This window comes from Gavia stellata, chromosome 17 (assembly GCF_030936135.1).
Source record: "Gavia stellata isolate bGavSte3 chromosome 17, bGavSte3.hap2, whole genome shotgun sequence".
In the NCBI taxonomy this organism is placed as follows: domain Eukaryota; kingdom Metazoa; phylum Chordata; class Aves; order Gaviiformes; family Gaviidae; genus Gavia; species Gavia stellata.
Window position 1 is genome coordinate 15,572,847 of NC_082610.1, and position 15,436 is coordinate 15,588,282.

At 36.2% G+C, this 15,436-nt stretch overlaps 1 protein-coding gene across 4 annotated transcripts in view; it reads right to left on the minus strand.

The window, feature by feature from the left end:
• Window positions 1-15,436, minus strand: part of PLEKHA7 (pleckstrin homology domain containing A7) — a 158,414-nt gene that overhangs the window by 6,123 nt on the left and 136,855 nt on the right. For 3 of the 4 annotated variants that reach the window (XM_059825745.1, XM_059825747.1, XM_059825746.1), the window contains 10 exons: window positions 14,789-14,890; window positions 11,187-11,295; window positions 9,892-10,130; window positions 9,267-9,455; window positions 8,876-8,993; window positions 7,944-8,023; window positions 7,341-7,541; window positions 4,104-4,256; window positions 1,420-1,553; window positions 451-593 (listed from right to left, as the gene is read on the minus strand). In XM_059825745.1, the coding sequence (XP_059681728.1) occupies window positions 451-593; window positions 1,420-1,553; window positions 4,104-4,256; window positions 7,341-7,541; window positions 7,944-8,023; window positions 8,876-8,993; window positions 9,267-9,455; window positions 9,892-10,130; window positions 11,187-11,295; window positions 14,789-14,890 (1,468 nt within the window). The remainder of the gene's footprint in view (window positions 1-450; window positions 594-1,419; window positions 1,554-4,103; window positions 4,257-7,340; window positions 7,542-7,943; window positions 8,024-8,875; window positions 8,994-9,266; window positions 9,456-9,891; window positions 10,131-11,186; window positions 11,296-14,788; window positions 14,891-15,436) is intronic. The other variant, XM_059825748.1, reaches the window with a different exon arrangement.

The following is a 15,436-nucleotide window of genomic DNA, read 5'->3' on the forward strand; positions in this document are numbered from 1 at the left end:
CAGCTCAAGCTGCAAATGATCGCACTCTAATCTGAATGACCAGACCAGGGAATCTTTCTGTTAAAAAAAAATTAAAAATCCCTTTTGTCTTGATTTTTTTGAAGTCACGGATCAATTTACTTTTTAAAAATTAATATAGAAATACCTCATTTAATATAATTGTAGGGAATTCACTGAAAATGTTAATTTTTTAGTACTATTAGTAAGAGCAAGTTTCCAAGCTCTGAACTTCCTGATCATACAATTTTGTCCCCTTCACCCTGTCCTTTAGAGGCCAAATAGTCAACGTAAATCTTTAGTCTCTCTAAGTTTGTTATCTTTACACACTTTTCACTATTTTGAATATGAATGACTAAAACTCTCTCTTATTCCAGCAGTTCAGCAACACCACCACTCAACTTCAGAAACTGGTAAGAAATAGCTGTTATTTTGTAAATAACTAAGTATTACCTGCTACCTCCTTGCTCCTCTGAGAGGCTTCAGAAGCCAAAGCGTATGATATGGTAATGATGCGCTCCTGCTCTTGCAGCTGTGAATCTAAATCGACTGAGTTGTGCTTGTCCTGGGCAACAGTAGGCTGTAGGTTGTGCATACTAGTGGGAAAGTGCAAAACAGCATTAACATTTACAAACATAAAGAAGAATCCACCATGCAGATGAGAACAAGCTTGAATTCATACAGCAGTTTTCGGATCTCATCTATCAAGCCCCGTATTTTATTGAAGCTCTTTAAAGTAGTGTTAGATATTGTATGTAAATGACTACAGCATACAAAGGCAAATGATGCAGCCATTACATATTCAGTCACAATTTCTGCGTAGCATTAAGCATATCAGAAAGTCCTTTGTTGGAAATACACTGTTCATGTGAAAGCACTACCAAAACCCGCTATTTATTTGAAGCTGTTAGTAAAATTTCTTGTTAGTGCCCACAGGGAAAGGTATAACCTGGTGGTCCTCAGGCACAGCCTCTCTAATTGTATTCCAAAGAGACAGCAGATACTTGAGGTAATCAAATTCTTGAAACTAAATGTTTCAGCTGACTCTACTTGCAAAAAGCATTCTTTCAGAACTCCAGCTCTTTGGAGACACCAGAAACTTGCTCTCACACTGACTTTTCTTCTGCTTTTGGCCAGATCTGTGCCTTTCCTTCCTCCTCACTCTCATCTACAAGTTGCTTGGTAAGGACTTACTGCTATTTTAGGATCCTCTGAACAGGAAAATGGACATATATAAAATTTGTCATTATCTCTTCTACCCTGTTTTAGAAAGGAGCTTTAAGTATACTACATGAATTCTGTGTGCATTTTCTAAAAGCCACGAGTTACACTTAGATAATTCAATAGGAATTAGACTGTTGTATGAAGTTAGTTCCCAATGTTTAACACCAGCCCCTATATAAGATTTGAAAAAAACCTGACCTTGATTTAGTAAGAATATTCTTTATCTTTTCTGCTTTACGCTGCCTTGCTGCCAGTTCTTCTTTAGAAAGAGGCTCTTCTGGCTCCAGTTCAACATAGCGTTCTGGAATTGCAACCTTCTCAGGTTTTGACAACTGTGGAAAGAAAGCAAGAATCAAGTTTTTAATAACAAAGACTGGGAAAAAAATTGAGATAAATTCTCCTCAATGGGAGAACACAGTGAAAAGAATAAAGCATGGGTTTTCACAGTCAATACATGTACCTGATGCTAAAGACTCCCTCTGGATATGAGCTGATGCCCTTTTAACAGTGTCTTTTCCCTCTGATTCATTTAACTTTAGAAGACAGATTGAAAAAATATTGAAGAGGATTACAAAGGAAATGAGAATCAACAGGGAACCTTTCTTCAGCTCAGGCTTAGAGTCCAAAGTAGGACACTGCCTAAAGGTGTTACAGTAGAAAGAACAACCACTACACAACTGACTGGACAACCTGAGATTTTGATGTCATGATATATATGTCATGCCAAGGACTTCCTACAACTGGAAGGAAATATAACCTCAAGTTTTAATCTAGGGTATCATTCTTTTGAGACTGCATAATCTTCTGTGAGCAGTGGAGGAAAAAAACAAAAAAAAACCCAAAGAAACCTGAAAAACCAGCAGTTTGTAATAATCTTAGGAAATTCTTGGACTATAAAATCTGAAATCCTACGTGTTCAAAAGTTGTCTATGGAAATGACCCAGAAATACATTAACATTGTGCAGTCGTAATGACATGTTGCATACACATAATTCTGTAGAATGAAAATTTTAATATGATTGCGCAAAAGCTAGCAACAAGTTTTTGTTAGGATCAGTTTCTTTGTGGGAAATTTTTGCTCCACATAAGAGATCTAATCCATCCAAGGAAAATACAGGTTACAAATGGACTTTGAAAGCAATGCTTATTATACAGAACAGACTGATTTTGAAAAGCACAAATAGAGGACATGTGAATAAATAAAAATAAGGAAAGGGGAACCATTTTTTCTTCTCCTGTTTGGATTTTTGTTAAAACACTCATGAGGCGATGAGTTTTCAAAGTTCAAAGTTTTTATTTAAAACAATCCTAAATTTTTCACCACTGAACTTAGTCCATGCTAATTCAATGGCACATGTAAAGTGGCCTGACCTAACGCTCAGTGATGAGGCTCAGTAATTCGCAGGCAATCGTAGGCCCAAAGAATACAATACAGTCGTTGGCACTCACAACCACGTTAAAATCACAACCTCAAATTTTCATACTTCCTTCTCAGTAAACCCAAGACCAATGCTTCCTGAAAAATCCTCATTTTCCACTACACTTCCTTACCTTCAAATCTAACTCCTCTCTGCAGCTCTGTAGCTATATATATATATATATACACACACACACTTTTTTTTTAAAGTTTAAATACCTATCTCTATACTATAACTAACCTAGATCAGCTCATCCTGCCACTTCCAGAATAACAAACTCAGTTATCATGTGAACAGCAGATTCATTGGCCTTGAAGGCACAACTGAGTACATTTCCTTATGGGGCACAGAAGTACCTCAGGTACAGAAGTGCCTGCCAGGTGAAGAGGATGGCTACATGAAATGGAAAAGGACAACCCGGGTAACCTGAGAGAGAAGCTTTACATTCAGAGCTTCAGACCTGCTTCGGTTACTCTGAAGTAGGACAGAAAAGCCTGTAAGCAAAAATGTTTCCTATCTCAGGCTTAAGGCGCTAATTTGGATGTACAAAGTGATTCATGTAGCCCTAGAGGCCTTCTGGAAAAAAAATTGAATAGCAGAGTGCAACAAGGAGAAGCAATACAATGGCAGTATTTTTTCTGTTTCTGAAGTCTACAGGAGCACTGCATTTTCTGTAGAAAATATACAAAGATGAATTGAAAGATACATTCGTTCATAGAAACCAACAGATTCAACCTCTTACAAATATCTCTCTCTATGAAACAATACATTGTCAACAGCTTTCACAAGAGTAGAGGTGCTTACTAGTCTAATTATCATTAATAATTTTACTGATTTTCCATTTTACAAAATGTATAGTACCTACTGAAATCTTTCCACTTGTTATATTCTTTCCTTCCCACCAGATGGCTCAATCGCATTTCAAACAAAAAATTCACTCAGTTACTAGAGCTGAAAAAAGATCTAGTGCCCAGAAGACCACCAAGTCTTTTGAAAAGGCGACAGAAAGTTGTTTTCTGTTCTGATGAGGATAAAGCAGTGCTCCCTCTTCTCTACCATGTTTTGCCAGTCAAAATGAAGAGTAAGGTAGCTCTGGGGAACTAACTTTTACTTCATTGCTGTTTCTTATTTTCAAATAGTCTTGATGTTGTCTTCTCATCTTTTTTTCCCGATTTATATAACATTGCCTAGATTAATCACCTTTTCCTCTATAAAGGCTGAGATGCATGTGTCAAACAGTAGAGCCAACCTTTCAATTTCTTCTCTCCACTAAAACACAATACAAACATGAACCTTACAGAGATTCTAAGTGCCAGGCCATAAATTTTCAATACCCAAAAGACTCCTTTTAGCTTAAACTTCCAGCTAACTTTTGAAAGAAAAGATGAGAATTCACTACCTAAAACTTAGAAAGGTTAGTATTTTGGGGCACAGAATAGGAGGCAAAAAAATGATGAGTGTTACCTCTCTGCTGATATCTAAATCATAGTCTTGAGGCTCCAGGTCTGTCTCTGTCACTGCTACTGGCTGAACTTTTAACCATTCATTTTCATCCTTGTCTTCTCCACGAATTGCCCTCTCAAGTAACTGCAAATCAAATTCTTGCTCTCGTTTCCACTGGTAATAGATACAAAACAATTAACAGCATTCAATCATACTGCCAAATTTATTGTTTAGTAATGTACATTACTACTGCTGCAAATGCTATATGGCTGAGAGAGTTCACAGAGCAAACCCCTTCACTGACAAGAAAATTGAACTGCATTTCTTGGGACATACGGTGGGGAGATTTGATCTCTAGTTGTGCTGCCCAGATTTTGGAGTATTGTTTAATTTTACAGGTAACGTTCAGCAGTATTAAACTCTAACAAATGCATTGATCGCAATTTCACATATGCTGATTAACCTGTAACTAGCTACACACAAATGTCTCTGGAAGCACAGGTGTCAATACAAGTGAGTCTACGGACTGACAGACTAGTCCTAGACATGCTAACCAGGCAGTGCTGTGCGATTTTGAATCACTACACAGAAAGGGTATTTATACTGGAGGTTGAGAATTGCAACTTGAAAATTTTATGTATCTTTCTAGAATAATACCTAGTGATTAAAGCTGATAATATTTTACATGCTAGCATTAACTTGCCTTGAAATAAAAAAAAAATAATTTAATAACTACTAAGGTCTTCTGTCCTTATTAAAGTATCTAGCTACCGGCAAAGATAAAAAATCTTTCACGTTCTGCCTTTACAAGGTAAATATTTAGCAGTAATAAATTCCGAATGTATTTAAATTATGCAGCATAATTTTAGAGTTCCCAAATCATTGCATAGTAGCTCCTTCACAGCTATACACAATACAGCTGCATATAAACTCAGGCTTAAGAACACTACCATCACTTTTTTGTTCAAAAAATTAAGTTCAGTTGCAGCACCATTCCATCCAGCAGATCTCAGCAACTTTACCACACAGAATCGAAACACGATATTAAAAGCAGTGGGAAAGAGAAGGGACGAAAAGAACAACAACAAAGTATCTCCTCAAGCATTTGAGGGTATCAATAGGAGAACGTGCCATTATATGTTTCTTACAAGCATCTCTAGTATTTCTGTTACAAATCTTCTGCTTGTTTTGGTTAAAGTTTGAACTTCATACAAAGTCCTTAGACTTCATTATTCTGCTTGCATTAATTAATCTAATTGAAACCTATTCATGCACAAGCTCTCAATATTCACTCAGAAGATATGTATCTTCTACGTATATTAAAAAAGTTAAATAGCTAAAAGGCAATTAGATCTCAAAAATTAAGATGTTTCTTTACAGAATTCAAGAGAGAAAAAAATGTTTTCTCATACGAGTACTCCAAACTCATTCTTCTACTCATATTCGAACCAGGCCTGATTGACATAGTATATTTTAAATACACAGTATCATTTTCAAGTTATTATATATAGGTAAGAAAAACATCAAACCATTATTACGAAGCAGTATTTTTATTGGCTTTGATGTTGCAACTTTTACATTAAAAAGGCATTGTATATAACAAATGAATTCATGTACTGTAATCAATACTTAAAATGTCATACTACACTTGAGAGCTGACCGATTTAGAGTTACACATACAATGCATGTTTAAAGCAAATGTTACATACTGAGCAGCGCTTCCATTATACATTTAACTGTTTGCCATTTTGGCTGCTAAATAATTGTAATGCTGTAAGTAATTGTGCTATCAAACATGCTTTTTGCGTATCGAAGCCCTATAGGTACAAGAGATGACCTCTACAAAACATTGCTAGGGCTGAAAGAGTCTATTTTAATTCTTTACAGCAAGAAAAAGACCAAGATGGCACCCAAATTTATAGATAAAGTGTTTGCCACAAATGTTAATAAGGAGTGTTACGAAAATGCTTAAATTCGACTTGTGTATGTTATGTGAGTCAGGAAACGTAAGAAGCCCAGATTTAGTTCTTCTAATTAAAATATGAAAATAACAGTGATACCATAGTTCTACAGTTCCCAAATATTATGCGCTATCTTTAATAAATTTGTGATTGCAAACCAGAAGACAAAATAGATTAATGTCTCCAAGTAGTGCATTCATATTTACTGGGAAAGTAAATACAAATAACTGGCTGTAAATTAGTGCTACTGAACAGTGGGAATGAAAAGCTGAATATTATAGGGTTTTTTTAAAGCTAGCAATTGACACACATGTACTAAATGCAATTAAGCCTGGTAAAAATTGAGTAGTCCAGTTAGAAATTTTAAAGTAACTACAAAATTCTGCAAATTAAAAGAAGCAAACAAAAAAAAGAGGCATTAGGTATGATAAGTGACAAATCTAAAAGCAAGAGATCTTGTGCAATGAATTAGGTAAAACAAGGTGATCATTCTAAAGCTCTAGTGGACCAAATAAAAAATAAATTAAAAGACCACAGCATAAGTGCAATTACAGTACAATCTTGGTTTAGCACCAAGTGAGCGACTGGGTAACTTCACCAATTAGAATTGCTTTGGTTAGTATCCAAAATGTATCATTACAAACTTATCGTCTGTACAGCATTTAATCTCAGAACGCAACAAAAATCCTCTTCTTCAGCAGCTTAAATTTGAGCCTTATTAGAATATTCTACATTTTGAGCTTTAAAGAAGAACTTGTATCAATTAAAACACATTAGCTCTTACATAAGTTTCTAATCAGCATGACTAGATTTTAAAACTAATTATCCATTTATCGTCTCTTTAAAAAAACAAACACACACCACCTTGGTCTGATATTACCATGACTATCTTGCAGCCTCATTTATGAATTAAAAGAAAAATGCCCATGGTGAATAAGAACATTCTAAAAGGCCCATTCCATTATGAAGCAGTTTTAAAACTGTACAAGCTTCTTACACTTTCTAAATACAATTCCAGTAAAAAACAATCATGTCCCTGAAACCACTTCAATATACTCAAATCTCCACTCAGCACACTAACCTCTGACCAACTTACCTGCTGAACCTGCTACATATACTGTAACTACTAGTAAAAAAGATCACCTGTTACTCACACTCTCTGAACTCATTTTATACTGTATAACACTAATTTAATTAGACCAGAAGCATCACACACACTCAAGTGAAAGTGCTTGCCAGGAAAAAAAAAATCCAAAGATATTTTTAGTTTAGTCCTTTTAAGGCATATCTAACATACTGAGCCTACGTCTGCAGAAATGGGCCTGATGAAAGACCGAGATGAAACAGACTGCCTTTCTCCTTGGCTAAGAGTTCTCTTGCGTTCACGAACTAATGCCTTCTGATGTCGTTTCATTCTTTCTAGTTGTTCCTCTGCACTCATCTTGCCTCTTTGGTGGTCTCCAGAGTATAAACGTTCCAAGGCACTCTTTGGTCTCTCCTGTAGAAGTCGCAAGGTACACAAAACACACATTGTAATTAATACTTTATAAGAAGTATACAAAAAATTAAACTCTTTCTCCTACCTTATTACTAAATCAACATGATTTTGTTCTATTATTTTAGCATTAATTTGCATATTTCAACTCTGTATTTTCTATTAGTACTGTTGATTTTTGGTTCTAAACCTTGTTTCATAAATCTATTTCAAATGCAGTCAGTTGTCTGTCTGCTTCCTGATTCATTTAAGAAAGTGAAAAATTGGAGATTTTGTTAGATCACAGGTGTTGGGTCCTCCTCCCATGCTACTGCAGTCCCACTTCCTGCTATGCAAAATATATTCTGGGCTTAACTATTTTGAACAGTTCAGACATTTGCCTTCAGATGTTCATTTAAAACCTACCTTGGACCTATCCCTCCGAAGTGTTGCATATGATGAAATGGTAGACGATTGGTGCAATCTGGAAGTTGATCCAGATAAACCTTTAGAAGGAAAAAGAGTATGCTTTAAAACCAAATGACAGGCAAAATGAAGACAAGTGTCAGATATTTTTTAAACTATCATGCTTTTTCTATGACATTCTTGCTACTATTTTAGCTCATGTTTCACATTTTGCAGTTCAGAAGATCATGAGAGGCGCGAAATTTCTTTTCAGCCAAAAGTAATGTGTTTCAGATCACTATTGATCAAAATTCAGAAAGATCAACAATAATTTAGAAGCTTATATTAAATGAGGTATGGGGTGAACTCAGCAGTACACCAGTAGATAAGCTGTACACATAATCATATGTATGCAGAAAATCAAACCTTAACATTCACAGTTAGAAAGGAAAGAAATAAGGAGAGAATGGTTAAGAAATTAATTGCTCTTCCCCAAATATCCTCTCTATCCTCATTTGTGAAACAGTTACAGGACTGTAGCATAGCGGGCATGGAGTGTCAAGTCACATGTAGTGTCTGGGGGCATTATATTCTCATTCTTTATCGTTTTCATTTCAATGGCAATGTAAGTGTTTAAAAAAATACTTGAGTTTGTAGAAGATCACACAGAAATTATGAGAAAAAATAATTGAATATAGGAGACATTCTAACAGCTAATTTCATGTTTTGCTATGCTTTTTTTTTAAGCTTTGTATATTAAATGCTTTGCAAAAAGCTGGTTGTCTGTAACGGCACCATTAAAATGCAGAAAATCTCTACACTTTCACAGCATTGTATAGTTAATCTAAAAACAGTGATCTGATGATAAAGACCACCTCCAGAAAATCCTAGGAGAGAAAAGCTCCTATACAGACAGTACTGTTAAAAATCAACTACATAAATTCCTGGCTCACCACGGGTAGGTAATGTCTGGTATCCACTGTCAGAGCTTATTAAACCACTGGAAGGTTGGCTGAGGTCACCACCTATTGTTGCTAGTTCTGGTTCACTCATGTATGAACGCAGTTCCACCTATGTGGAAAAATACTCATCAGCTCAAATGAAATCACAGAGAACAAGTCTTAATAATCTTAAAACAAATCCTAAAGCTTTGTTTCTGGATTACTAAATCTCTCTCTACAATTATTAAATGGCACAGATCTCTCCCTGCCATTACTACCTCTCTGCCAGTATCTCTCTCTCCTTACTACAAGGCCAAGAGGTCCATGTATCTTACAGACAGTATCTTTTATTATAGGTTCACATATCTTTAAAGTGGAGGTGTAGAAGTGTATGAGTGCTCACCCTATAATCTCCATTTACATACTGTCCAAGTTCTCTGTCTCTCTTTCTTTCATCTGACTGACGTTTCAGGCCCCGCACTGACGTGTGTCTGATGACAGTGGCTTCTCTCGGGAGAGGTGGAACGGCTGGTGGCTGATCATCAGGACTGTACAACTGAGGGAGAGGAGGTCTGGGCGGTGCTTCATCTTCCTGGTAACAGGAAAGCATAGCTATTTGGCAAACAGTCTGAAAACAATCTGGCATAAACAGACTGCAAGTTCATTACGTTATAAGAGTTATTTGTGACTGCTTCAGCATGCTCTCCTCTGTCCACACCAGGAGCTTGAGGCTTTAAAAACCAAACAAGACCCGAGAAAGCAAAGAACTAATCAACCAGAAAGCATTACCAAGGAAGGCTCTGCATTGGCATGTTCTAAAGCAGTATATGGCTACTGTACATAAAGCTCCAGGTTACGCACATATATTCTCCTGTAAGTGCTATTGCTCAGTTTCAATACAAACACCTTAAGAGTCTCCCTGTTGTGCCTCCAACACTGTGTGCGCTTTGTAACCATGAAACTCTCACTGTTTCTGCCAGAAGTAAACGGAAACATTGGTAAACGAATCTCACAAGAGCAGTACTTACAACCTTTGGCTCTAGCTTAACTGGTGACTGAAGAGGCGGCTCGATTTTCTTCAGCTGCTGTGCTTGGTGCTGCGTTCTGGCCTGGAAATACGGCTGTGGATACAGCCTAACCTCCAGAGAGGGTTTAACCGGACTGCGTGGAGGGCTTTGTGGGACTGAAAGTTTGCTCTCCACAGTTGCAAGGGAAGCTGGTAAGGAAGGCACTGAAGACTGAGAAAATGAAGGCACTGTTTTTCTCTCTGGGGAAGAAATATGCAATTGTGTTAGGTGGTGTTTCTTAGCAATTAACATCCTTAGACTTCATAGAACAGCCCTAATACTCTGCACATTGCTTTGAACACAAACAGGGGTTATTTTGGACATTAAAATGTTTGATTACATTATAGCAAGGGTGTAAAACATTTTCTTTCTTGAGGAGGACCAAGCAAGCCTTTCAGGCCAAACCCAAAAACACGCACTTTAATATCATCCAGTAAAATTCCTTGGAGAGGGCAGTGGGAGGGAAGGAACGAAAAGCCTGAGAGTCATACGAAATCAGTTCATGGGCTGGATCTGGCCCCATGCCACAGATTCCTTAAGATGCCTATAGATCTAGACAAGGCTAAGCACTCATAGCCATACCTTACATAAAAGAAGATCTCACCACCTCAGAGCTATTTGATCTCTATATGTAAAAGGTAAGCTAAGATACTTTAAATATGAAGTAAATTTACAGGAGGCATTAGCAGCCTCTTGCTATCCCAATGCCTTAGGTCTTTTCTTTGAAACATAATAAAGCAATTGAAATGCAGACCACACACACTTTCCCTTCCTCTTTTCCCTAGCTGATGTTGTTGCTCTGCCCACCAAACACCTGCCTGACGAGGGAGGGGGAAGGCAACCGCAGCAAGGGCACCCGGGCAGCAACCAAGGCGGGCAGGGGGGAAGGAAAAAGGCAGAGAAGAACACAGAGAGGAGTTCCTGGGCAGAATGCAGAATAGGTATTACGCTGGCATGTGCCAGAAACTCCTTCTGCAACTTGCAGAACTCCGCCCATTATTATTATTGTTCCCTTTTTTATGGCTTGTTACATTTTAGTGCCATCAGTGTATGAAAACAAAACAACAAAAAACCTTTTTGCCACCTCAACCAAAGAAATGCCAAGTAAATGTGCTCAATCAACAGAGATGTCTGACGCAACCAATAGCAGAATTAACTGGATTTTCTGGAGTAGAACAAACTTCTAGACTATTTGCACAGACCCAAAAGACTCAGCTGCATTTGTGTATTTTTTGTTTTAATTATGTTCTCCTTACCTGGATTCTTGATAGAGTCTACTATGGTTTTGTAGTTTGTTTTATTTGCACTCAAGCCAGCTGTAACATCTTCAATTCTCCACAAGTCTTTTTGTATTTGTGTTTTCTCCTGATGTTTGTAGTAAAAGAAAAAAAAGAAATATCAATTATATCTCATTTTTAATTTATTATGGGCTTATCCTTCTTTTGATACCAAAACCAAACTAGTGTTTCAGAACTTACATGAAAACTTAAGAGTCTAAAAATGAGTCAAATAATTATTTTAAAATTAAAAAAAACCCCCACCAACACAAACTAACATATCTTGCCCACTAAATTTATTAGAGCTTTTCCTAAGTCTTGGAAGACTTCCTACAGAAGACTGGGGGAAAGAGACACCGCTATATTTTTCTCTACAATATTATTCAGGCTACAAAAACCTAGTTTAATGTTCTACATAAAATGAAATTACAAACCTTTTCATTTGAACTTTGTTCTTAAATCCTATACTAACAGTCAAGACTGCTAAAGCAGTCTTACAGAACTCACCTTAATACATTTAGGGGAAATGTCCAATATTAAAAAAAAGCAAAAAATTAGGCTAGTCTCCCTGCACGCTGCCATGGACTTTCTAATGGCTTTTAATGGATGAAATATAAAACCAAAACTAATTCAGAAGGGCTGACAAATTTAACTTCTGCTTATATTTGGGTTGTTAGGCTTACTGGACATGATGTATTAGAGGTTGAAACAATATACGGCTGCTGTTCCAGGATTTGGTCTCATCTTGCATCCTATTTGCTTTGCTGAGTCTTTCCAGGAGGAAAGAAGGGGAAGCTTTGTCTACAGCTTGGACTCCGCCTTTGATTGCGTCTTGCAGCCAGCGGCCTTGGCTACTGAAGCCACCACTTCAGTCAGATGTTCATTGCAATCATCACAAATAGCTATTCTCATCTACTTAATCAAAGCCTGGTAATTCTGCTTCAAAAATTGGCATTAAGAATAAACTTAGTAAAACCAAGAGGAAAACAGTATTATTAAAGAAAGCAGAAGGCAGTGAAACGCTTTAGTTAAGAATTGCTTACGAACTACTCAAGAACTCTAGAAATTCATCACTTGCCATGAACTCCAAAATAACCGCTAATTAATCCTCTAAGCCCGAAAGAGAAAAACTTCGGTAAAAGCTCTTACACCTCACAGAGCTAAGGCAGGCATATAAATTGCTTTCCACTTTCTGTCTTAGATCAGAAAATATGTTCAGCCAGGTTACAGATCAGCAAACAGGGTGCCAAGAACACAAACATTTAAATGATGGAGAACGTTATTTGCCTGTAGTAACCTCACTCGATAGATGGAACATATCTTGAAAGATTGTCAGGATACAAACTATAAATTTGCACGTTTCATTTCATTTTTCTGAGATTAATCATCCTACAAGGAACCAAATGATGGATTTACAATAATCAAGCCTCAGAACTCGTTAAAAAAACCCCACATGGACAAAAAAATCCTGTTTCTGAAACGACTCAGAAAATGTTGTATCTGTAACGTACAAAAACCAGATCTTTTAATATTATTTCTTCCCATTAGTTAAACATTGATATGAAGAGAGTATTTTAGATCAAAAATGGACTAGAGCTAAAAGATAAACAGATGAATTTATTTTTAAATTATGAAAGCCAAGACTGCTGTTCACGAAAGGGTATAAATATACTTTATGGGCAAGCATGAAAAGGTAACTTGGAGAGATAAATCAATTTCTCTAACTTCCTTCACACAGAAACATAATTTAGAATGATTTACAAAACCAGAGAAGAAACACTTACCAACCAAAAAGTTATCGTTGTCAAAATACCACATCTCAGTTAATTGCAGCACACCCAGATCCCCCCAACCCTTAAGCAAAAGACAATGAAGCTACACTCTTAAAAGCAAGATTTACTCTGACCAAACTGCTTGAAACACTTAGTTTTTAACCTCTTTATTAATGTTATATAAAAACAACATTAGCTGTTTCCTACAGCAACTTGAGCCTGCAGATCTGCTGAATTTTTAATAATATTCCATGAAGACTGCATTTTTTTTTTATATATACAGTGTGTATTAATTTAGTGCTATTGGAAAATACTAGATAAACAATCTTGAGTCTACACACCCTTGGGCAGAGATCAAAAAAACCACTATTATGTGTACTTCAAGTGAGACTTCTTTGGAAGAAGACAGTTTTAAGAACATTCAGTACTTTCTGAAAAAGTCAGCTCCCCTTAGTATCTCCAAAATAGATACTCAGAAACATTTTTTAAAATCTTAGCCAAACATTTCTATGCATACATATATATACATATATATGTAAGTATGTGATATGAGAAGATAATAAAACTGAGTTAATATTTTTCCCATGCAAACTGCATTCTCTTCTATACGTATTGCTAAAGCATATGCCACACACCCAGTGTTTTAAGCATGCTCAATGCACAACTGGAAATTGTTTGTTAAAGTACTTCAACAAAGTATATTTTGTTTAAATCTGTAACTTGCCTTTGTTAAACAAAATAACTTCATATAGGGCCGATTTTATTCCAAAATATCCCTGGGATTTTTTGGAGGGATATATTCTACAGCTGATCTCAATTACATAATATTCTGGCTCTAGAAACAGAATCACTCCCCCACTCCCCAAAATTAAAAGTAACTGAAAATGGACTTTGAAGATTGAGGGAATCTAAAAAAGCTTTACAACTCTTGCTTTGATACAAAACATTTAACCATTAATAGTGAAAATAAATAGACTTCAATTCATATCTGATCAGGCATTTATTGCAAATAAATAAATTTTAAAGTTGAACTAGTCAGCTCTTTCGGTCCAGGATATTTGGAAAAGTAGGCTAAGATCTGAGCAAAATGTATACATTAGCTTTGTTCCTTGTATTTTGTTTTTTAAACAAAACTGTTCTGCTTAAACCCAGGAAAAATAATCGGGACTGTATTCCTTGCTCCAAGAATAAAATCACCAGTGGTAAGCAGGTATGTAGAAATAATCTGGTATGCCACACCCAGTTCAGCCAACACAATAACTTAGCTTCAAACAAAGCTTCTTTGTAAGATTCAAAACTGAATAATTGATTTAAAACCAAGATGCCTTTCAATTACCAATGGCTGTTAAACACTTATTCCACTTCACAAAACAATCTGCAGAGATAACTCTTCCATAAATAGAAGAACATGACAAAGAACAAGTAATGACAATAACAAGCTAGTGACTGATGTTCTCAAGAATGGATAAAGAAGCCAACAATGTCAGATCAAATAAATGGAAGACTAAGGAGTCCTGCACAGCCTTATAAATTAAATACGTCATCAATGTCAAGATGTCAGCATGTAATAAAAACATAATAAAATAATGACAAATCTGCATAGACAACTTATGAGAAACTATTACACATGCTGCAAGATAGCTAGTTACTGCACGGCTGTGCTGTTACAACGTCGGAACTTTGCAAACTAAGCTACATGACAGCTGAATACAGTGCAAAAACTGCAGAGAATTTCTCTTGTGAGATGATAGCTTTCAAGTGCAGACAAAATCATCTCATAAGTAAACCAGTGTCTGGAAATGGACTCACCTGAGATACCAATGAACTGTTCATCTGTTCCTGTAAGGCTTTTTTCAGCTGGCTCACATCCTTTTCTAATTTCAGATATTCATTCCAGGCATTTTCCATTTCCTATTAACAAAGAGAATACTCTAATACAACGTTACGATAAACTTCAAAATCGCACTATCCATTCTCTAACTGAGTATGAAAGTGTTTTTAAGATGGTTTTGTTCTACTATAAAAAGAAGCAAAAAATCCATTTTGTAGTCTACATTTTTGCTTAGAGTTGATAATAAACTTCCAAATGCTTTATAGCTTGCAAGATCAAGTCAAGAATCCCTAGTTAAAAATTCTGGCCAGGTTCCTCACACAAAACTACTTCTTAAGCATAAAACTGGCATTTAACAGAATCTGAGCTATGACTAATATACTATGAAGGAATCAAGTCTATTCCAGTTCCATTTCCTTTTACCTTATTCCTCCATTTAAAACAAGTTAATAATTAAAATCCAAACAGTCACCTAAATGAGAACTCATGTTTTGAAACACAACGCAGGTTATTCTTTAAAAGTTCTACAGGCTGTGTTGTAATGGCATCAGACATGAATAAACAAGCAGACTCCTGGAAAATAAGGCTATCCAATCCCCCTTACTTAGATTATTTCCAGCATCCAT